Source organism: Carya illinoinensis, chromosome 4, assembly GCF_018687715.1.
Source record: "Carya illinoinensis cultivar Pawnee chromosome 4, C.illinoinensisPawnee_v1, whole genome shotgun sequence".
NCBI classification, from domain to species: domain Eukaryota; kingdom Viridiplantae; phylum Streptophyta; class Magnoliopsida; order Fagales; family Juglandaceae; genus Carya; species Carya illinoinensis.
Window position 1 is genome coordinate 40,045,719 of NC_056755.1, and position 23,555 is coordinate 40,069,273.

Genomic DNA, 23,555 nt, shown 5'->3' on the forward strand with positions numbered 1-23,555 from the left:
TATTTTCATAATACTCTAGTACCTAATCTAGCTCTTAAACATTTAACTTGCATGCTAGTGATGATAATGGGCTAAGCCGTCAAGAGTTTCAATCCAATTTCCAACATCTCATGCAAAATCGCAACTTTCAAAATTAAGAACCATTTTTTAAATCCATCTAAATCGTATAATCTAAGTTAAAAGATAAGTTTTAAAATTTAAATCTCATAAATTAAATTATATCATTTAAATAATGCATGGTGTAGAGATTTTAGAATAACATTTATCGGATATAAATAATGCCAAAATAACGAGGATATTTGCAATGAAAACCATCCATATCAGAAATAGATACTGATTTAAATCATCATGATAAACCACAGACGCAAAAAAAAAAAAAAAAAAAAAAAAAAAAAAAAAAGCATACATTTTTCTCGTACTGAACACGGAAGAACTGTGATCTCCTTAAATAATGCTAAACTAAAGGAAATGAAGGAAATCCCTTAATTATTGGACCGAAATAACAACTAGATGTTGCTGGACTGGAGCGGAGTGGATAAGCTATCTATTTAAATTCAAAGCCCGTATTTAAATTCAAAAAGTCCATATTTGAATTTGAAGCCCATTATCTTGTTAACCATCTAGAATCCCACCCCCACCAAGTGTTTTCCAGCTCATTCCTCAATCAAATCTTGGCCGTCCACTTCAACATCACAACTTCAGATTGCCTCCACTGACGACATCGAACTCCGTACGATTTCTTTCCTTCTTCTTCAACCCGAATAAACTCCCCTTTATTTCTTATATCTGAATTTCAGCCCTTGCCCCTGGTCATGAACTGAGCTCGGTTCATTACAGAAAATCTCCCAAACACCAACAACGGCGAGTGTCTCCAATAATATCTCGGCGATGAAACCCTAGTCAAAAAGCAAAATTCCTCCTCGCCTTGCTCAGATTTCCCATCTGTTGTGAGGCTTCATTCATCCCAATTTCCTTTTCTTTTCCATCGTTTCTAATCATTCGAGGTTTTTTATTTTTATTTTTATTTGATTTTGTTTTCAGATGCAAAACCAATTTCTTTCGACTCTAATAATTACCTCTTGATCATTTGCAGAGTCGTAATTTTTTTTTTCTTTCCCTTCTGCCCTTAATTTTCTAGGGTTTTCCTCCATTTCCATTTTCTGTTATTCTTGAAGATTTTGGGAGGCAATTCAAAATGGACGGGAACAAAGATGACGCTTTAAAGTGCTTGAGAATCGGGAAAGAAGCGTTGGAGGGTGGGGATCGAGCACGAGCCCTCAAATTCGTCACCAAAGCCCGCCGTCTCGATCCCTCGCTACCCGTGGACGATCTCCTATCGGCGATAGAGAAAGACTCCAATGGAACCGCCGATCGACCGGCCCAAGACTCTGATGGCCCCGTTAATGGACCATCAGAACCGCCGCCACCTCCAACGAGGTCGTCCGATCAGCCCTCTCTCCGCCATCGGGTTCCATCGGCTGGGCAGTCTTCGTCTTCAGCATCTTCATCAGCCTCGTTCACGGAAGAGCAAATCGCGATCGTGAGACAGATCAAGAAGAAGAAGGACTACTACGATATTCTGGGGCTTGAGAGGACTAGTTCAGTTGAAGATGTTCGAAAGTCCTACAGGAAACTCTCTTTGAAGGTCCATCCAGATAAGAACAAGGCCCCTGGTGCCGAGGAAGCCTTTAAGGCCGTGTCGAAGGCGTTTCAGTGTCTGAGCAACGAGGAAAGTAGGCGCAAGTATGATATTTCCGGGTCGGACGAGCCGGTTTACGAGCGGCGGGCGGCTCGGCGTGGCGCTCAGCAAGGGTACAATGGGTTTTACGATGCCGATTTTGATGCGGATGAAATCTTTAGGAACTTCTTCTATGGAGGAATGGCTCCGGCGACAACTCAGTTTCGCGGATTTAGCTTTGGGCCAGGAATGCGGCCTACCGGGGCGGATACCGGGTCTGCTGGTGGGTTCAATGTTAGGATACTAATTCAGTTGCTGCCGGTGCTGCTTATTCTGCTTCTTAGCTTTTTCCCATCGTCAGAGCCCATCTACGCCCTATCTCGTTCGTATCCATACGAGTACAGATTTACTACGCAAAAGGGTGTCAATTATTATGTTAAGTCGACAAAGTTTGAGCAGGATTACCCATCGGGTACTGCGGAACGTGCGGCCCTTGAAGGGAGGGTTGAGAGGGAATATTTTTCTATACTGTCGCAGAATTGTCGGCTTGAGATGCAGCGTCGCCAGTGGGGATTTATCCGTGAGACACCTCATTGTGACATGCTGCAGCGGTTTGAGTCCGTGGCTTGATTGATTGTAGCAATGGTTATTAATTATTCTACCTATGTTTTGTTTTGGATTTACTGTATTATACAGGTTTTGGATCACTCTAAAGGAATATTATTTTAGCAAATGCCAAATGAGTTTTTCCATGTCTTGCTAGCCAGAGTATAAGCAGGAAAATCTGGAATAGATATTTCGCTAGACATGTTTTTGTATGACGAAGTAACAAACTTGATATATCTTTTATTTTATTTTATAAGAGCTAATTTTAATGGTCTACCATTAATGTTGCACGCATGTTGAGTTGTTTGATTTTGTTATTGAAAGGGGCTTTACACTTCAGTTATACATGATTTTTTTTCTCATAAGCAGGACCTGAACTAGTGATTGCCGCATTGGCAAATTTATTAGTCGAGATGGATGAACTAGGTGTCCTTGACCTTTTCTCCTTTGATAATAATGTCCTTAATTAGATAGTTTTCGGTAGCTAAACTTGTGGGAAATTCAAAGAGAGATTCAATTGTTAAATTCTTATGAAGGAATATTTTGACTTGGAGAGTTCTACCACGAGGCTGGTAAAAAGGTTCTGGTGAATTCATTCAAGGGTTCATGAAATTTGCGAGTTGGTTAGTATTGTTTTTTACCTTTCCTTCCCGTGACCGTGCTTTGGTAAGTTTAACAGCTGCATGATTTGACAGAGATTCTAAGATGTGCTTTACTTTCAAGGTGAGTCGGGCGATCAGTCCAACTTTGAAAGGTTAGAGGGGTTTGTTAATAGGCATGATGGTTATAATAATAACAAATGCAGTTTCTAAACCTGCTATAGTTGGTAGTTAATTTTGGATGAAGTTGAGAACATTGTGGAGCCCAAAATGGGGCTTCACTGATTGTAATGGTATGGATATTTCAAGTCCTAGATAAGCTCTTAAAATATATTAGGGGTGGGCAAGAGTACATGCATATACCATAGTTTGATAAGTTCAAGATGGATTCTTCATTTCTCAATTATGCTACTATAATGGCAGACCTATAATCTCTGCCATTAGATGAGACATTAAAATTACATTAGCTATAAGATGAGCATAGGCTTTCTCAAAGATAAGTTACAGACCATCCTTGTGCCTGTCTTCGGGTTTAGTTTCCCGCTACCCTTCTACCTATCAAAAAAAAGTTTTCCGCTACCCTTCTACTTAATGCATATGAAAGCATATGGTTTATGGAATCAGTCGTGGGAGCTGCCGTAGATGTGTGATTGTTTTTTTTTTTTTTATATCCTTGGGTTTATGGATATGCATATGAAAGCATATGGTTTATGGAATCAGTCGCGGAAGCTGCCATAGATGTGTGATTGTTTTTGTTTGATATCCTTGTGATTGTGTTACCCTTTGGTTTACCCTTAGGGGCACTTATCATGTATTTTATTTTCTGCTTTGATGAATATATTTTAAATTTGTTTTATCATGATCAGTTCCTAAAAGACAGAAATTTTGTTTAGAGCCATATGTTTTCCTTCTGCAGATTGGTACTGGTTTAGCATTCCTTATCCTGAGGAATGCATGGAGCTCGTATATCCAATGCCACAGAATTATGGTTCATTTCACATGCACAATTTTGAAACTTCGTCTTCAACCATGTGTTTAAATGCTTGCTGCTGTATTCAAGAATGGATGCAACTTTGAAACATTGCTCGCTTTATAGGTTATATAAGACTCTCTCTCTGTCTCTGTGTCTCTGTTAAAATGTATTAGGGGTGGCAACAGTGCATGCCATCTACCACAGCTTTATAAGTTCAAGATGGATTCTTCATGTCTTAACTATAATGGCAGAACGATATGCTCTGCCATTAGATGAGACATTAAATTTACATTATAGCTACAAGATGAGCATAGGCTTTCTAAAAGATTGGTTACCCTTCTACATAATGCACCTAAAAATCATATGGTTTACGGGATCAGTCACTGAAGCTGCCATAGATGTGTGATTGTGACCCTTTCTCTTACCCTTGGGGCCACTTACCATGTATTTTATTTTCTGCTTTGATGAAAATTACTTTTAAATTTGCATTATTATGGTCAATTGGCCTTGTATGGTTTCCTACCACCAAGACCTATTTTAAGCTAAAAAGATTAAACTAATAATGCAAGAAATTGCAACTAAAAGTCTGGGCATATACCCATACACCCATCTAGCACATTTTCATATTATAGCTCCATCTGGATGTGATTTTGCCAAAATCCTGAAGGCATCCATATTATTTGGTAAAACATGACAAAGGAATAATTACGTCTTTTTATTTAGGAAACTTTCTTTTCATTCGATTTCAGTTGTGAAGATTTACTATATTGATGTACAATACAGTAAATTCCCTTCAAGTTAATTTGAAAATAGCATATTTAACTGTGCATTATCTAGACTTAATTGCTTTTCCTGCATCTGTTTAACATCAAAGCAGGAAAGTTAAGGTTACATCTTGTTATTGAGTTAGCAAGGTCAGGAAAATATGTTAGATAATGAAAGTTCTAGGTTGTGTCTGGGAATCAGGAGCTAAATTGACCATTTTAAACAGATTCAAGACGTGCAAGTCTCGTATAAGCTCATTAAAAAAAATGTAACGCTCATTATTTTTATAATGAACCTTTATTTTCTCAAAGCATTTGCACGACACATTTTCTAATTTCCTTCAAACATATTTTCTACTGAAAATAATTTAACTAAGATGGTTAGGGTTTCATTTTTTTAATCCAAATTCAAAATAGAAGTTTATAAAGTAACCGAGCTAGTGTATTGTATATGAAAAATACTTGGTCTACATAGAGATCTTATATAAATAAACTTACAAATTGATATAATTTAATACGATATGTTAACGTTAAATTGTAAAATATTTTTTTTTATAAAGTAAATCTTCTAATTTATAACTAGCAGTAGCCGCAAAATTAAAGCAAAAGAAAAAAGTAGCAGCTTACCTTAAAAAAAAAAAAAAAAAAAAAAAAAAAAAAAGGAAATAAGTAACCAAAAATATTCTTTATCCCCAAATTATATAAGTGTTCCAAATTATTAAAATCGATATATTATAGTTTAAATTAGCACAAACTATAGCACTGACCATTTGAAAATAATATATAAGATAATAAAAGATAAGTGGTCCACATAATATTGACCTTAATAAAAAAGATTTAATAATCGATGGTAATTGTACCTATTAAGTATCGGTTTTAGTATTTGAGATTTAAAATAGTATATTAAGGAAAATAAAAATTATATTCACCATTATTTTATTTATTATTATTTTTATCCTAACGTAATATTAAATAATTGAATAATAAATAATGTTGGTAAATAATTTTATAATAATTTAATATTGTCTTTGAAGATGACCGTAAAAAAAATAATGAATAGTAATTTACAAAAAAAAAATAGAAATAGGACAGTTGCTTGGATTTAGCTTAAAGTTTATTTCTTTTTATTGTGAAGTGTCTAAAGATATATTTGGATATTAAGTTGAGTTAAATTTTTTATAAATGGTAGTGAATTTTGTGGGATTCACCGAATATAAGTTTATATATGTTTAGATGTTAAAATGTATTTAGAAATATTTATGAAAAATTAAAAAAATATTATGAATTTCACATATAAAAATGTGTTAAGTTGAAAAAGATTATGGGTCATATATGTAAAAAAGTTTTAAGTTGAAATGAGTTTAATAATTTGAGAGTTGAGTATTTAAATGTTAAATTCAGTTTAAAATTAGAACGAACTAAATTAATTTCAATTGAGTCTAACAATTAAATGTGTTTTTATTAAATAATTTTTTAAAAAAAGATAAATAAATACTACATTTTCATAAAAAATAAAAATAAAATTTTAATAATAAATTTCACATTCTTTTAAAAACTTTTGCGGCGGTTGCGCATTTCATATTTTTTAATATGTTCCACACCTTCGTCTTTTGAGGTTGTCTTTCTTTTCCCACCTGTATCGTTCTCTGATCTCATCGGACAGGGGCAGTGCGCGTTAGGGTTAGGGTCTTAGCTCACCCAAGTTCAATGGAAGAGATTACAGATGGAGTGAACGCCATAAATCTGGCCGGAGAATCTCACAAGAAGAACCGGATCCAAGTCTCCAACACCAAGAAACCCTTATTCTTCTACGTCAATCTCGCCAAGGTCCCTCTCTCTCTCTCTCTCTCTCTCTGGGTACATGCACTTTGTCTTTTGATCTGGGTTTAGGATATTTGATGTGGTGACTAGATCTGCGTAGCTGAGTGCTTTTTTAATTTTATTTCTAAGGGTTATTGTAATGTTGATTATGATTTTCTTTGGTATTCGTTTGGTGATGGGTTAATTTTGTCATCAATTTTTTGTTGCAGAGGTATATGCAACAGCATAACGAGGTTGAGCTTTCCGCCCTTGGAATGGGTAATGATTCAAAACCATTTTTAGCTATACTTGTTTATTATGTTCAAGATTTTCTTTTCTTTTACCTAATTACATATTGGTACGGGAATGTGTATGGAACCGGGGCTCAATTGCCTAAATGTGAATGCTACCACAATCTCGATTCATCTGTTTATTGTGGGTGTCCTCTCGACCTTTACATTGCTGCATGAAGTAGTAATATAATTAAGTGCAATAAATTAGAGAAAATCTTCTGAGATGCCTCAGTGGTGCACCTAATCTTCTCTGCTTTTGGTTCATGGGAGCTTAGGATTTTCTGCTTTATTCTTGTGATATTTTATTGCTCCTACCGCATTGGTAAAAGTTACCAGATCTATGTCCAAGGGACTGCTTTGTTCCTTCTTTGTGCGTTATACAGTTATACTTGTAATCATAAACAGTTAGAATGAGCTGATGGGGTGTGCTTGGCTCAGATTAAGTTCTTGGGATTCTTCCCACATGGATCATTTGCATTTTCCTTGGTGGACATTTGTTAGGATTGGTTGCTCCCTCTGCTTTGAACTGAGTTGTGGCATTGCATGTATTAATTGTGTTCCCTGTTATATTTTCAGCTATTGCCACAGTCGTTACCATAGCAGAAATTCTGAAAAATAATGGACTGGCTGTGGAGAAGAGTAAGATTTCTGTCTTCCGTATTGTAATATTAAGTATACCAGTAACTTTTGATTCTCATAGGAAATGAAATTCACTTTCTGCAGAGATCATGACGTCGACTGTCGATATTAAGGACGACTCAAGGGGGAGACCCATCCAAAAAGCAAAGGTAATGTTACTGGCAATATGTTTTTATGATGATTCCTTTTTGTATTACTTTACCCATCATTCATATCACGTGGGACTTTGCAGAACAAGGTCCCTCTTATGCATTCCCCTTAACCACAACGGAATCATATTGGGTATTTTTAGTCATTCTATGGTACTTCTATTACATTTGTTAAATTAAACTGGGAGGTGGGTATTTCATTAGCATTTTCTTGTTTGATTCTATATTTGAGAGGTTGATAACAGATGGTTTATTTCTTTCTGCCTTCAGATTGAAATATTGCTGGGGAAGACTGAAAACTTTGATGAATTGATGGCAGCTGCTGCAGAGGAAAGGGATGCTGGAGATGTTGAAGAGCAAAGTTAAAGGGTGTTGTTTTGTATTGTCTGGTTTGGTTTGTTTTCGTATTTTATTTCTGGAAGCTGCACTAAATCAGTTGATTTTATTTACTGGAAAATTTGTAGGAATCTAAGAGTGCTAAGTGTGGTCCTAATGATCTTGTAACAATGAAAATTTTGTGTTAAAGAGTGTAGAAACAAATCTAATTGCTACTGAAATTTTTTGCCTATCTGAAATTTCTAATTGCTAATGATCATTCGATTTTCTTATTAGAAATTGTGGCTTCTATTTTGCTGAACATATACAATGTGATGTTGTTTGGAATAGGCATAATAGTTGGAAGATTGTTGTTGAATTTTTGTTTAGAATAGGCATCGTAGTTGAAGGATTGCTGTTGAATTTTACTTTACGTTGCGAACTCTACATAAAGATATGAACGTATGGCATTGTAAACTTTTACATGCTACTGTAAACCAAATTCCACATTTGGTTGGTAAGGCGAGGAAAGCAGGGAGAATGTCAGATCTGCTCGCGCATTCCAGACCGGAGTTTGACTTCTTTTTTTATTTTTTTTCGTCAGTTTGCTAGTGCTTGTAATGATAAGATGATCTTGTAGATCAGTATAAAGTTGATTTTTATGGCATACTTATTTCCATTTACCAAGAGAAAAGTTTACATGTTGGCAGCTCTTTAGCACTCACATTGGCATATACAAATGCCAATATTAGCTAAAATTTAACTAATCTAAACATAAAAGTCCCCACAACCCCAGATTGTCTCAAGTAGTAAAGGCCTTGGCTTGAGAGGGTATGCTCCCCTAGATCTAAGGTTCAACTCTTCTTGGGTGCAAATAATTTATAAGGACTATTGGATTGGGTGATTTTTCTTTAAATTACCCGAGGCGCACTAGTAGGAAATATCTTGTGGAGGGTTTGTGCACTTTCAGGATTAGTCGTGATGCTATTCTTGGACATTTGGTGCCAACAAAAAAAACAAATCCTTACATTGAATTAGTCATTGTTGTCTAAGTTTAGTTGAGTTTCAAACTCCTCACCTCTGAAATATATATATATATTTATTTTCCTAAACAGGATCTTTGCCATCACTATGTTATATTATCTCTCTCTCCTCAAATCTCTCTCCCTTGCTTGCGAAACCTGCCTGCAAATAATCTTTCCCCTTGTTTGCTACAAGTTTCTCTCCCAAAACCCTTCCCCTAACCCTCGGCCTTATGAAAGCCCCTTTCTTGAAACCCCGCTCGCCTCCGTGAAAGCCCATCTCCTTCCCTCTCTTTCACTCCAACATCACCGACGGAGTGAATCTTAATAGATCATAGTCTTCGCAAATAGGACTCTCCCCCTCGATGGTCGCTCCTCATATTTCCAAAATGACCTCCTTTGATAGCATCTCTTACGTCGGCATCTTGGATTATTCTAGTTTGAGCTTTTATTTTTGTTTAATCTCAACCATGTTCAATTAAATTTTAAGATAATTAATACACTTACAACTCTTTATTACAATTTTGATACAACCATTTGTTAAATTGAAGATATTTATTTAAAGTGATATTACTCACTCTTCCAATGCCTTCCCTTGGAAGAGCATTTGGAGGAGTAATGTTCCTCTCAAGATTGCCTTCTTTGGCCAGTTGGCATTTCATTGGAAAATATTGACCATCGACAAGTCGAAAAAGCGTGGCCTCTATATAATAGATTGGTGCTTCATATGCAAAAACAATAGTGAATTAGCAGACCACTTACGTCTTCATTGTGCAGTAGTCAAGGCTTTTTATGGTATGAAATCTTCACTAGGCTCAGTATCGAATGGATAATGCCTAGAAGGGTGATAAATTTATTGTCATATTGGAGAGGGGTCTGGGGCAATTGTCACATTGTAGCTGTTTGGAAGATTGTGACTTTATGCTTAATGTGGTCTACATGGAACAAAAGAAATGGTCACAAAAGAAATGGTTGTTGTTTTTACAATAGGGAACGCTCTCCAGATGGTTTTAGAGCCTTTTTTTATTTTTGATAGATAAAAGAGATTTTATTCATAGTAAATAGGCATAGCCCAAGTACACAGGTAGTATACAAGAGAATAAACCTAAATACAATCTAAAGCAAAAACAGTATTAAGAAAAAACATTACAAATGTTGATATCCTTCAAAAGATTATTCACCCAAAAGTTTAAAGTCCTGAAGAAAAAGTCCCTAAATTCCATCCTTGTGCGTTCACGATCTTCAAAACACCTCCCATTTCTCTCAAGCCATAAACACTAGAATAAGCACAGGGGAATCATTCTCCACTTCTCTGTACTTCGTCCACTTCCAACTGCACCTTGCCAGCAAGCCAAAAATTCCACCACATGAAAAGGCATTACCCAATCGATACCTACCTTGACGAATAACTCATTCCACAAAGCTGTTGCCATTTCACAATGAAGAAACAAATGGTTGACAGATTCACCATCATTTTTACACATGGCGCACCAGTCCATCACATAAAAGCTCATTTTCCTCAAATTATCGGTAGTTAAAACTTTCTCAAGCGACACCAACCAGCCAAAAAATGCAACTTTACTAGGCACTTTAGCTTTCCAAATACATTTCCAGGGAAATGTTATATTACTATGACTAATTAACACCTTGTAATAGGATTTCACAGAAAATCTACTTTTAGAATCATGAGTCCACTGCAACATATCATCCATGGTCTGATCAATCTTAGAATCATAAAGGATAGCATAGTAATCAGCAGCTTCACTCACTTCCCAGTCCTGTAAGTCTCTAGAGAATTCCACATTCCAGTTTAACATGTTATTAGAAAACAAGTAAGAATCCGCCACAGCAGCCCCTTTACATATAGCAATCTTGAAAAGGCGAGGAAATGCTAATTTAAGAGCTAAATCACCACACCAAACATCATGCCAAAAAGAAATGTTAGATTCCGTCCCCACTTTGAGATTAGTGTTTCTGCATGCATGCACGTAACCCTCACTTCGGCATCCCTTGCCAGAGTTGATCTCCTTCCCACCTTTTCATCCTTCCTCTACCTCTTTTCTTTTTCTTCTCCTTTTGCTCTTCATCCCCCTGCTAAGGATCGATGGCAGAAACCAGATTTTTTTTAGTGGAAGCAAAAACTTTCATCTTTTCAAAAGAATGAAACAATAGCCTCCACATCACTGAAAGAAACAAGCGTATGGCTCTTTTTCTTCTCATCAGCGGGACAGCGGCTTCATGGGTGGTAAAAATGGTGGAGGAAGCCATAGAGTATAGGTGGCGTGAGTCTTTTTTCAAAAAACTAAGGTTGGGTAACAATGGGGTACTCACATTGCATCTTCTTAGGAACGCTAGGAGATGCTACCTTCTGCTGGAGAAGTACAACAATGGTCGGAGAAGAGGCTCATTGATTATCCCCGAAGGAGTTAAGAGTTGCGGCTGGGAGGGGTTTGCCAATAATCTGAAAAGGTGGTGGAACGCAAGGTGGTGCCCACCGTGGGATGCCAGAGTCAGGACCGGAAGGCAGTTTCTTATGTCGCAGTCGTGTCTGGTTCTAAGGCAGAAAACAGCTCTGCCATGGTGGCGATGGTAGGAAAGACTGGTCTTTTCCCAGCAGACATGGAGCGGCTATCTGACAGAAAAATAAAGTTAGGGGAAATAGAGGACATTCTTTGGGATGTTAGGGCAAGGCTCTCTGGAGTTTTTCAGGAAGTTTCTACTCTGATGAAAAAGGTAGACCTGGGTCTAAGCCTAGTGATGGAAATAGGAAAGCATGGCTCTGACCCCCCGCACGTCTCTAGGCAATCATCTCCAAAAGAGTTGCAAAAAGTCTCTGCAAGGACAGAGTATAAGGAGGGGCAGAGGGGTTCTGATTTTGGGCTCGTGAATGGGCCATCCCTTAAGCCCACTATCGGGCATCCTAATTGTCCGGTAGCTAGGGTCCTCAACCCTTTAAGCCCGAGTAAAAGGTTTCGCCAGCCCAAGCCCATAATGTCCACGACGTTTGGTCCGATGACACAGAACGAGTCGCTGGCAGCAGGCGAACCTTCTGGAAGTTTCCCGGCGTTGGAAACTGCTACAGTAAGCAAGGTTGTTGATTCTCAGTTTGAGTAGCAGTGTCGGGGAGCCGCTTCTAAGGAAAAAAATGCCTCGGTTGAGCTTCTGTCTTCATAGAACTTGCCGACAGATACGAGTGATCCTCCTTGTTTGGCGCAAGTGAGATTTGAGGCCGTTTCTGAGGAGCAGCTAGGGGTTCAAGAAGATCTGCATGAAGAGGAAGAGACTGGTAGTTCTTCAGGGGAGTCGAGTTCTACGCCAGACGGGGGGATTGTGAAGTCCTCTTTTGTTTCCACAAATGGGGATGCTGTTGAAGTTGTTGTTGCTGTCACTGAGGTGTAATGGGGCTTGAATAGTTATCTCCACGGGTTCCTTGTTTTAAGTTTTCTAATTCTAAACTACAATTGGTGTTAGGTGGGGATGTTTCTATATCAGGTTAATCTGGTGAATTACCATACTCTGATGAAGACCTTGATCCTGTCCCTTTATGCTCTTTTATTCCTGGTATTGATTGGTCTAGTAATCCTTCTGATTGGGTTGTAAGGAAGGCAGAAGATCTTAGTAGTTTTCTTGGTATTTCTTGTGAGGGTTATGAAGAGCAATTCAGAGCTCTTCTTACTGCTATTGAGGCTGGGCATCCTGCTTTGGTTAGATTTGCTGTTAAAAAGGAAAGGGAGCTCAAGAGGTTGGAATGCACGGTTAATTATAATTCCAAATGTGGGAGTACCTTTAGAGATAAAGGTAAGGAGAGGGCTGTTAATGTTTATTATGAAACCTAAAATCATTTCTTGGAATGTTCGGGGGTTGAACGACTTTAGAAAGCGTCTTCGTGTGAAAAATATGTTAAGACAGTGGAAGGCTGATATTTACTGTTTCCAAGAAACTAAATTGAAAGTGGTTAGCCATTCGGTGATTCCTAATTTATAGAATTGTAACTATGTGGATTGGGTTGAGTTAGTCTCTAATGGAGCTTTCGGTGGTATCATTGTTATGTGTGATCGAAGGGTAGTGGAAGTAGTTAATCATTATCTGGGAGAATTCTTGGTGGCTTGTCATTTTAAGAATGTAGTTGATTGTGTTGAATAGGCTTTTGCTGGTGTTTATGGGCCCAATTTAGACTCTTGTAAGAGTTTATTGTGGGATGAAATTGTGGGCATTTGTAGTTGGTGGGATCTTCCATGGTGCTTTGGGCTTCTATTGTATTGAATAGAATGGATTTTAATGCATTTTATGCTACTTTCCGTAACGCGTAGTTTGTAATTAAACTCATTCTTGTATATTTCATGTGTACTCGGGCATTACATAATTACGTGGATTAATAAAATCTCTTTTTACCTATAAAAAAAACTTTTATAAGTTGTTTTACAAAAATATCCCTCATTTAAAACATGATTGTATAAAGTTGTAAAAAAGAGTTGTAAGTGTATTATTTTTCTAAATTTATTATGTTCTTATACCTTTTCAACCTTGTAGATTAAGTCTGATGCCTTTTCTTCTCCAGATTGTTTCCCATGCTTATTTCTAGGATTTATTAACATGTTTTAGAAATGGTTTATTAAATTCTTAGGGCTATTATCAAGAAATTAAACCTTAATGTTACGATGACATCATTGATTTGAGCTTGTGTGAGAAGTTTGAATGGTTTTGACATTGCTAATGATCTATTTGGCTATTTATATTTTCGGTGAATTAAAGTATTTCAAGTGACAACCTAATGTATATTTTCCTCCCACTATACTCATTGCCAGAGTTATGCGTGTTGCCCAGATGACTAATACAAGAGGGGGGTGAATTGAGTTGTATTAAAAAAATAATAATTATAAATCAAATATATAATATAAAATATAAACAAAATATGAAATAACAATAAATATAAAGAGTAAGGGTAAGAGAAAAGCAAACTCAGTATGTTAACGAGGTTCGGCCCTACTACCTACGTCCTCGCCTTAAGATACCCCTTGAGAATTCTCAAATTCACTATTCAACCTCCTTCAGGTGGAGATAGAAACCTATTACACCTTTAAACAACACCGCTACAAAGGATCCGTATAGAACACCCTCTACACTTGCAATCACCTTACACGTGGTGATTCAACTATTCCCCGTGTAGAACACTTTCTACACGCATAAGGGTTATACACACCCTTTTTCTGATACAAGAGTTGATAGTGGGTAGGTTATCAGAAAACACTCATCAATGAGTGAAATAAGAGCAATACAGCGCAAACTATATCTCTCAAAATGAACAAGGATTAAGGCTCAATGCTTAAAGAAGAGAGAATGAAAGTTTTGAATGAATGTTGTATGCTCTGGATATTGTAAATGTGAAGCTCTCAAATGATCTATTTATAGGCATATGAGACTTCATATTTAAATTAAAAAAGATTCACATGTCAAAGACAACATCATTCACTTTTTCAAAAAATTCAAATAAAAGGTTCTTTTTCAATTGTCAAAAACAACATCATTCATTTTTCAAAAATTTCAAACCTAATATTTTACTTTTGGCATATGACAAAAGGAGCACATTTTTCTTTTCAAACAAATCAAATCTAATCTTTTATTTTTTGCATACGACAAAAGGAGCATACTTTACTTTTCAAATATTTCAAACAAAATCATCTACATTTTGCATAAGTAAAAAAAAAGTATTAATCACTTTTAAAAATATTTAAACAAAACATGCACATGTGAAAGATGACAATCAATCATCTTTAATATTTTCAAAATTCAACCCTTTAATCAAGGTATGCACATGTGAAAGATGACAATCAATCATCTTTCAAAATTTTCAAATTTAATTTTCAAAATATTCATGCACATGTGGAAAATGTATTTTAATGATTTATGATAAAATATTAATTTTGAGCCTTAATCCTAATTTCGTATTTTTAAGAGATTTACAACATTACTCTATCACTTTAATGTGAACTTGTTCCCTTCTTGCTCATACTTGTTTCCTTGATGTGCTTAACTCCATTGTGTAGACAACTTGAGTTTGAGATTCCTTTATTCTTTGAATTAATTTGTTATCATCAAAATCTATGTGTAGATATATAATTACACAAAACTTGAAACATTGGGTTCAACAATGCGGTTGAGGCATCCTCTTGCTACACTCTCATCACCAGAGTGACGTGGTCGAGGCATGTTCCCACTTCTCTTATCGCCAGAGTTTCGCAGTCGAGGCATCCTCTAGCTACACTCATTGCCAAGAGTTACACAGTTGAGGCATCCTCTCACTACTCTCATCACCAACATCACGTGGTCGAAGTATCCTCTCGCTATTCTCATCACCAGAGTCATGTGGTCGAGGTATACTCCCGCTACACTCATCGCTAACAGTTACGTGGTTGAAGCATCCTTTCGCTATTCTCATCGCCAGAGTTATGCGGTCGAAGCATCCTCTCGCTACACACTCATCTACAAGAGTTACACAGTCGAAGCATCGTTTCGCTACTCTCATCGCCAGAGTTACGCGGTCGAAGCATCCTTTCGCTACACTCTCATCACCAGAGTTACACAGTCGAGGCATCCTATCCTCCTGCTACACTCTCATCGCCTGAGTTATACGGTTGAGGCATCCTTCCACTACACTCATCGTCAGAGTCACGCGGTCAAGACATCCTCCCGTTATACTCTTATCGCTAGAGTTATGCAGTCAAGGTATCCTCTCGTTACACTCATCTCCTAGCGTTATGCAGTCAAAGCGTCCTCTCACTACACTCATCACCAACAGTTTCACTCACTTAAATTACTTGGACATGATATAAAGGAAAACCACAACCGAACAGAAGAATCACATAAACATCACACTAGCACAATCTACACACAAGAAACAACATCATGTACCATAACAGTCAAAACATCGTCTCCCATTAAGATGAAAATAATTGTCACATACATACATGGTATTCCACTAAAACATAAACATTTAAAATCTAAACATAAAGACTAAAAAGGGCTTCAGGAATGACGATGAGGATGAAAGGCGTCTGGCATGGTATCTTGCTCAAGGGAGTCGAAAACATGGTAAGTAGGGATGTTGGCTCAAATGGACTTCCAGTTCAGAGTGCCAAAATCAATCCCTGGGTTGTTGAGCAAGAATTCCCTCAGTTGTTTGATCTCGAGCTTGTATCCAAGGCCCCAGGCTTGGCTCTGAACAGAGTAGGTAGCTATTAGTTGGGGAGACTGCGAGCAACCTCACCCTGAGAGCAAGCCAGCTCAACGTTCAACTTGGTTACCTTAAGCTCTGACTCTGATAGCTATTTTTTGTGGGACTACAGTATCTTAGTTAGCTGCAAGTAATGGCAATTATGGTCCCTGAGCTCCCCCTTTGTTGTTGCTAGATCCTGTTTTGCCTTGGGCCTTCTCGCCCTTTGCAATACTCAGGCGATGTTCGCCTCTCGATGTCCCTCTTTGGAAGCAACTAGGCGAGCAGCATAAGCGGGGTTCTTTTGCCTCAACTCTCTACCTCCTTCTCCATCTGGCTAAGGCATGCGAGTAGGCTACCCTGTTTAGCTTCCCTGACCTCTACTTCATGACGAAATTGGTTAGTTTCTTCTAAGGAGCTTGCTATCTCCAATTTGAGTAGATCTACCTCCCTACTCAAGGATGCAACCTGATCCTCAAGTTGATGGGAGTAAGATTCCACCCAGGATAGGCCCTCGACCATCTCCTCTTTCTCAGCCCTGGCGACGAGAACGACGTTGTGAGCATGACCAATAACAAAACACATGGACTAGTTTTTTTCTTTTATGTCCAAGTGGTCATCAACCAAAACAGCCGTCAGATGATCCATCTCTAGAAACACGACTAGATCAGGATCAAAGGGGCAAAGACCATGGAAAGGTGAAAATGCAAGGCAAGAGAAACTTAGTGGAGACAAGATGCTAAGGAGATTACGAAGTGTTGTGAAATGCCTCCTCCCTACAAGCACTCGAGGGCTGAGATGAACCATCAGGGCGAGAACTTGATGAACCACAAAAATAAGTGGATCAGAAGGATACGCTGGTGAAAGGTATGGAAACTTCTAGAGGTGGAGAGCCCTAGGCAAGCAAGGATGAAGCCATGAGAGAAGTAGGAGAGTTAGGAGGAAAAGGAGTAGTTGCATTTACCTGAGCAGACGATGACTGATGGCTAGGAGGGACCACAATGTCTTCCTGGTTAGGCAACGCTCGAGGAGACTCAACGAGAGGATGGTCAACTGGGAAAGTTTGAGAGGGCTCGCCACCTCCAGTCAGGGAAACACTGAAGGGTGGAGAAGGGATTGACACCCTACTCCCACTTACATCGATCCCTAAGGATCCCATCGGAGAAAGAATAGGGATGCAATGCATCTTGAGGATGATCCTGCCCAAGATGGTTAAGGCAATGGGCGAACCAGATGCAACATGAGTGGTCCTTGTCGATGGGCCCTCAGCATCTTCAACTTGAAAAGACTCCCTGAAGGCATCAAAAAGACAAAGGAAGCCACTCAATGTGATAGGAGGCGCTCCTTGGAAGTCTAGATTTAAGGTCTCAATGACCTCATCCTCATCCAAAGTAGTGTCATCCACATGGGTTGTCACATGGGGGGAAGTTAGGGGAACAGTCCTATGCGACAAAACAGACTCGACCTCTATCACCAACTCCAGATTAGCCTCAGCCTGAGCCATAATCTAGTCAAGAAAATTGGTTGCAGGCTCTTGGGGGTATCTCGAGTCTCTTCTACCACTTGCTAGGGGCAGCGGTAAGGATATGCCTCTGGTGGAGCTTGATTCATCTAAAGGTTTCTTTACAGCTTTAGCAGAAGATGATGCTTCTAAGTGAGCCTTTTTTGCCTTCTTGCCTTTCGCCACCGGTGATGGCCCCTCTTTAGACTACTAGTTAAGGACGGGACGCTTAGAAATTGGAGACCAAAAACATGTGCCCTATTGGGAGTCATCACAAACCTGTCAATGTTGGCGAGGGTTAGTATTACATCCAACTAGGTGGAATTGTTATTCTCCTCCAACCGAGCTTGTACCAAACATATATGAGCATTATCTTGGCCAAAGAGGATAATCTCAAAACCAAGGTCATTAGGAACAGGGCTCCATGAGGCTCTGATAGGAAACTCCCAGTTCGCAGTTTCATCTACAGGAAAGTCCCAAAACTTCACCAGATATAAAGAAAAATTTTCTTAGCTAGTCTTTGGCATGGGAATACTTGTGTTCCAATTGAACCAATTGATTGTGAGTCTTGAAACTATAAAAATTTCAATCCAAATGCTTAAAGCCGTGCATAGAAAGGAATTAACGGGCAGTTTCATTGGGTTATTCGTCACTTGTGGGCTCTAGAACCTGTCTCCAAAGAACGCAACAAGCCACCAAAATGCGCCAAGCATTGGGTACAAGTTAGGTAGGAGGGAGACCCAGGAAATCTAGCACATCGTGCACAAGACGAAAGAAAGGCGAACGAATCCCCATTTAAAAACCTAGCCAAGTATAAGGCCACAGATACGACCAAATCTCTCATGTCCACGACTTCAGGGTGCAGCTAAGGTAGCCAAAACAATGAAATCAAGAATCCCATAACAATCCCTCCTAAAGTTTAGCTCGTGACAAGTTGAGGTGAAATCTACTGATGGCCTTCAAAGGCAGAGCGACAGTTAGCGAGCACCCCCTTAGAGTGAGGAGGAGGATGGCAGGGTTGTGAAGGTCCATCTCCACGAGAGGATGAAGGGCAAGAAGATTTAGAAGAAGTCATTGTTTCAAAAGATAACAATAAGGGTTCACAGGAAGGCAGAGCATATGAGGAGAAGAGAAGAGTACCAAAAGGGTTGGAGTGAGGATAAACGAAGGAGTGTTTGGAGGAAAGAGATAATTGAATGTAAAACGGCAAAGGGGAATGTGAAGGGGCGTGAAAGTGGACTGACACTCTGATAGGGGCAATGCAAAAGGACAAAAAACCTAGAATATGAAGCGACACCATCATTATATAAGTGTCATCACGTGTGACTTCGCGGGGTAACTGGAAGGTATTTAATCCCCTAGTTCAATAAGTCCTGGGTTGAGAACTCGACTTACTAAAATGATATGGTGATAACCACCCTAGAATCCCAGGTAAGTTGTTTTTTGTTAACCTTTTCAAAATGCAAGAGAAGTTTGTATAGCTATCCCATCACTTGAATTTCAAATGATATATTAGGCAGTTTTTACACCAAATAGAATGCATTGTGGGTTCTATTTATACTCGCCAAGGTATGAAAATGATCATCTTCTACTGGCTAAGAGATTCCTATTATCTTTTCTGACTAGGCATAGGAGGCATTCCCACACACTACCAAACCCTTTCTCTCTTTAGTTGTAGGTGATTGCTTGTGTGGAAGTGTGGAACACATTCATAACATTGACCTTCCTCTATGTTCAAGCTTGAGGCATTGTAAAAGGTGCTTGCCGGTAGCTTCAAAAGTAAGGGAGTTTCATCCCATTGCCATCCTTGTTGGCAGCTTCCTCTCGAAAGCTCTACCTTCCATTCCAAAAAATCAAGTTTTTAAACAATTTGCAATTTTGCAAAGAGAGAGTGTGATCAACGAGAGAAACAAAAGCAATGAAACAAGTAAGGTGAAAGCACTGTCTGAGAGTCGTTGTCATAGAAGGCAACCAACGTCCTCCATTTTGAACACTGCACCCACCGGTCCAACGGCACTAAATGGTGCAAATAATTTTTTTTTTCTTCATGAAAACACAATCTAGAGGGCATACCCAATAGATAATGAAGTTGAAAAAATTTTAACACTATGAAGCTCAAAAAGTTGTAATATGGAAGCATACCTAGTGTCTTTGTCAACAACAATACTGTAGAAGCTGGAATACTATGATATGATGGTGGAACAAAGCAACAATGAATCCTAGCTTGGGTTCTCATACAAGTGTCTTCCTTAAAGGGTAATGCTAAATACAATCTCCAAATAGGAAAGCTTCATACAAGTCATTTGTAAAAAAGTGAATCCCATTAATATATAATATATATTTTTTTACACTATTTTAAAGTATAGTCCATTTTTTCATAAGAATTTATATGTGGTTTGTCTATTTAGGGCTGTATAAATCATTTCTCTTCCTCATATTCCTTACATCCAACTCCCTCATGTTTTAATATATAAGACACATACATTCTAGGATTGTATATAATATTACTTGTGAAACAAAATTTTAACTCCTTATCATATATATATATATATATATATATATATATAAGGCCATGTTTGGGAAGTAAAACGTGTTGAGAACATCCTATTTCATTTCAAAACTTCTCAATATTTCATTCCCAAACACTACTTAAATACAAAATATTTTTCAATTTCAAAATTTCAATTTTTTTTTATCTAATCATTATAATTTTTCAAGTTTCAAAAAGAAAAATTACAACATATTCACATTTAAAAATAATATTCAAACAATTTTTTAATTTTATAATATTTTTATTCAAATATTTCTCTTTTATTTTCCAAAACTCAATAAAGTATCTTAACTCAAATAATTTCACTACTATTTACAAACTATTTCATTATTATTCACAGAATTTTCATTTCATCTTATTACTCTTAAGTCTCATTTGCTTATATAAATGAAATGAGATGAGAAATCTGTGAATAGTAATGAAATAGTTTGTAAATAATAGTAAAATTATTTGAGTTAAGATATTTTATTGAGTTTTGAAAAAAAAATATTTAAATACAAATATTATAAAATTAAAAAATTATTTGACTATTATTTTTTAATATAATTTTTGTTTTTGAATTTGAAAATATTGAATTATTTTTTATATTTTGTTTAAGAATTTAAAAAAATTATAATGATTAGATAAAAAATTTTAAAAATTTAGGATTTGAAATTAAAAGTTTTTTTGTATTTAAATAATAGATATATGTTTTTTTTTTGATAGAAATAATAGATATATGTTGAAACGAGAAAAAGTTAAATACCATCCGTATAACCAATCATTATTCTTATGTTAAAACCTTGAAAATCCAATCCAAACACGACCTTTTAAATATCACCTCACCAATCTATAACCTCTACTTCCCCCAAATCTCTAGTTTCACCTGTTCCCCGAGAATCTCCTAACAGCGAGAATCTCCAATAACCTCTCGGCGATGAAACCCTAGTCGGTCAATGTTCTCGGCCCCGACAGCGAACTTCCTCCACTCCTTGCTCAGATCCCCCATCTGTTGTGAGGCTCCATTCATCCCAAGTTCCTCTTTCTTTACTGTTGTTTCTAATAATTCGAGGATGTTTTTATTTTAATTCGATGTTGTTTTCAGATGAAAACCGATTCCTTTCAATTCTAATGATTACCTGTTGATAATTTTCGGAGTCGTGATTTTCTTCTTTACCTTCTGCTCTTAATTTCTAGGTTTTTCCTCCATTTCCATTGTCTGTTATTCTTGAATATTTTGGGAGGCAATTTAAAATGGACGGGAACAAAGATGAAGCTTTAAAGTGCTTGAGAATTGGGAAAGCAGCGTTGGAGGGTGGGGATCGAGCCCGAGCCCTCAAATTCGTCAACAAAGCCCGCCGTCTCGATCCCTCGCTACCCGTGGACGATCTCTTATCGACGATAGAGAAAGACTCCAATGGAACAGCCGATCGACCGGGCCAAGACTCTGATCAGCCCGTTAATGGCCCATCCGAGCCAAGGCCACCTCCATCGAGGTCGTCCGATCAGCCCTCTCTCCGCCATCGGGTTCCATCGGCAGGGCCGTCTTCGTCTTCAGCATCTTCATCAGCCTCGTTCACGGAAGAGCAGATCGCAATGGTGAGACAGATCAAGAAGAAGAAGGACTACTACGATATTCTGGGGCTTGAGAGGACTTGTACGGTTGAAGATGTGAGAAAATCCTACAGGAAACTCTCTTTGAAGGTCCACCCAGATAAGAACAAGGCCCCTGGTGCCGAGGAAGCTTTCAAGGCTGTGTCGAAGGCGTTTCAGTGTCTGAGCAACGAGGAAAGTAAGCGAAAGTATGATATTTCCGGGTCGGATGAGCCGGTTTACGAGCGGCGAGCGGCTCGGCGTGGCGCTCCGCAAGGTTTCAATGGGTTTTACGATACCGATTTTGATGCGGATGAAATCTTTAGGAACTTCTTCTATGGAGGAATGGCTCCGGCGACAACTCAATTTCGCGGATTTAGCTTTGGAGCGGGAATGGGGCCTACCGGCGGTGATACCGGGTCTGCTGGTGGGTACAATGTTAGGATGCTAATTCAACTGCTGCCCGTATTGCTTATTCTACTTCTCAGCTTTTTCCCATCGTCGGAGCCCATCTACGCCCTATCTCGTTCGTATCCATATGAGTACAGGTTTACCACGCAAAAGGGTGTCAATTATTATGTTAAGTCGACAAAGTTTGAGCAGGATTACCCATCGGGTACTGCGGGACGTGCGGCCCTTGAAGGGAGGGTTGAGAGGGAATATTTTACTATACTGTCGCAGAATTGTCGGCTTGAGATGCAGCGTCGCCAGTGGGGATTTATCCGGGAGACACCTCATTGTGACATGCTGCAGCGGTTTGAGTCGGTGGCTTGATTAATTGTAGCAAGGTTATTAATTGTTCTTCCTTTGTTTTGTTTTAGATTTACTGTATTATACAGGTTTTGGATCACTCTAAAGGAAGATTATTTTAGCAAACGCCAAATAAGTTGTTCCTTGTCTTGCTATCTAGACTATTAAGGACGAAAATCTGGAATAGATATTTCGCTTGATGTGCTATTGTATGACTGAAATATTAAATTTGATACATAGAAAGATGATTGTTTCTGATATATTTTTTTATTACAGTTATTTGTAGTATTCTGCCATGAATGTTGCACGCATGTTGAGTTTTTTGATTTTATTATTGAAGGTGGCTTTACAAGTTATGCGTGATTTTTCCGTCATAAGCTAGGACCTTAACTAGGGTATGCACTACGTAGTACGTGTCCTTGATCTTTCCTCTGTTGATAATCATGACCTTACTTTTTTTTTGTATGGGTATAATCATGACCTTACTTAATTAGATAGTTTTCAATTGCTAGACTTGTGGGCCTATGAAGGAAGATTTTGAATTAGAGAGTTCCACCATGAGGCTGGTAAAAAGGTTCTGGTGATTTCAAGGGTTGTTGATGAAATTTTCGAGTAGGTAGTATTACTTTTTACCATGTATTATTCCCATATGACCGCACCAAAGTTCGACAGCTGTAGGATTTGACTGAGATCTGAAGATTTGCTTTTCAAGATGAGTTGGGCCATCCAGCCGAACTTTGAAAGTTTAGAGGGGTTTGTTAATAGGCATGATGGTTATAATAATGACAAATGCATTTCGCAAACCTGCTATAGTTGGTAGTTAATTTTGGATGAAGTTGAGAACATTGTGCTGCCCAAAAGGGGGCCTCAATGATTGTAATGGTATGAATATTTAATCAAGTTCTACTTATAAAAAAAAAAAAATTGGGAATCCAGGACGCTTTGGGGGGATGAAGCAATGCATGCATCTACAAAGCTTTATAAGTTCAGGATAGATTCTTCATGTCTCAACTATCATAGCAAAACTATAAGCTCTGCCATTAGATGAGACATTAAAATTATAGTATAGCTATAAGATGAGCAGAGGCTTTCTTAAAGATAGGTTACAGATCATCCTTGTGCCTCGTGTCTTC

At 38.0% G+C, this 23,555-nt stretch overlaps 4 protein-coding genes across 7 annotated transcripts; 3 read left to right on the top strand and 1 right to left on the bottom strand.

Annotated features, from left to right (window-relative positions):
- The first annotated feature begins 707 nt into the window (after positions 1 to 707).
- On the top strand, positions 708 to 2,563 carry LOC122308363 (chaperone protein dnaJ 49-like). 4 transcript variants are annotated; one of them, XM_043121642.1, is made up of 2 exons: positions 708 to 1,004; positions 1,139 to 2,563. In XM_043121642.1, the coding sequence occupies exon 2, from the start codon at positions 1,196 to 1,198 to the stop codon at positions 2,306 to 2,308; it is 1,113 nt and encodes a 370-aa protein (XP_042977576.1). In that variant the 5' UTR covers positions 708 to 1,004; positions 1,139 to 1,195; the 3' UTR covers positions 2,309 to 2,563. The 4 variants fall into 4 exon arrangements, with proteins under 4 accessions (XP_042977576.1, XP_042977575.1, XP_042977577.1 ...); XM_043121641.1 differs by having other exon boundaries at positions 709 to 1,004; positions 1,094 to 2,563; XM_043121643.1 differs by having other exon boundaries at positions 709 to 947; positions 1,094 to 2,563.
- Positions 2,564 to 6,204: 3,641 nt separating this feature from the next.
- Positions 6,205 to 8,096, top strand: LOC122308364 (uncharacterized protein At2g34160-like). The gene is made up of 5 exons (XM_043121645.1): positions 6,205 to 6,447; positions 6,651 to 6,699; positions 7,290 to 7,352; positions 7,437 to 7,501; positions 7,772 to 8,096. The coding sequence occupies exons 1-5, from the start codon at positions 6,328 to 6,330 to the stop codon at positions 7,865 to 7,867; spliced, it is 393 nt and encodes a 130-aa protein (XP_042977579.1). The 5' UTR covers positions 6,205 to 6,327; the 3' UTR covers positions 7,868 to 8,096.
- A 2,019-nt stretch (positions 8,097 to 10,115) lies between these two features.
- LOC122306506 lies at positions 10,116 to 11,246 on the bottom strand. Its single transcript, XM_043118934.1, has 2 exons — positions 11,204 to 11,246; positions 10,116 to 10,741 (listed from the first exon to the last, which is right to left on the bottom strand). The coding sequence occupies exons 1-2, from the start codon at positions 11,244 to 11,246 to the stop codon at positions 10,116 to 10,118; spliced, it is 669 nt and encodes a 222-aa protein (XP_042974868.1).
- A 9,653-nt stretch (positions 11,247 to 20,899) lies between these two features.
- LOC122308365 (chaperone protein dnaJ 49-like) lies at positions 20,900 to 22,682 on the top strand. The gene is made up of 2 exons (XM_043121647.1): positions 20,900 to 21,093; positions 21,277 to 22,682. Exon 2 carries the CDS (start codon positions 21,334 to 21,336, stop codon positions 22,444 to 22,446), a length of 1,113 nt encoding a protein of 370 aa, XP_042977581.1. The 5' UTR covers positions 20,900 to 21,093; positions 21,277 to 21,333; the 3' UTR covers positions 22,447 to 22,682.
- The last annotated feature ends 873 nt before the right edge of the window (positions 22,683 to 23,555 follow it).

Bases quoted from the DNA above. Each gene is read 5' to 3' on its own strand.
- LOC122308363 (XM_043121642.1), top strand. From the start codon at position 1,196: ATGGACGGGAACAAAGATGACGCTTTAAAGTGCTTGAGAATCGGGAAA.
- LOC122308364 (XM_043121645.1), top strand. From the start codon at position 6,328: ATGGAAGAGATTACAGATGGAGTGAACGCCATAAATCTGGCCGGAGAA. The intron at 6,700-7,289 runs GTAATGATTCAA...TTATATTTTCAG, and splicing joins GCTTTCCGCCCTTGGAATGG to CTATTGCCACAGTCGTTACC. The intron at 7,353-7,436 runs GTAAGATTTCTG...CACTTTCTGCAG, and splicing joins TGGACTGGCTGTGGAGAAGA to AGATCATGACGTCGACTGTC.
- LOC122306506 (XM_043118934.1), bottom strand. From the start codon at position 11,246: ATGAGCCTCTTCTCCGACCATTGTTGTACTTCTCCAGCAGAAG. The intron at 10,742-11,203 runs GTAGCATCTCCT...GTGGTGATTTAG, and splicing joins TTGTACTTCTCCAGCAGAAG to CTCTTAAATTAGCATTTCCT.
- LOC122308365 (XM_043121647.1), top strand. From the start codon at position 21,334: ATGGACGGGAACAAAGATGAAGCTTTAAAGTGCTTGAGAATTGGGAAA.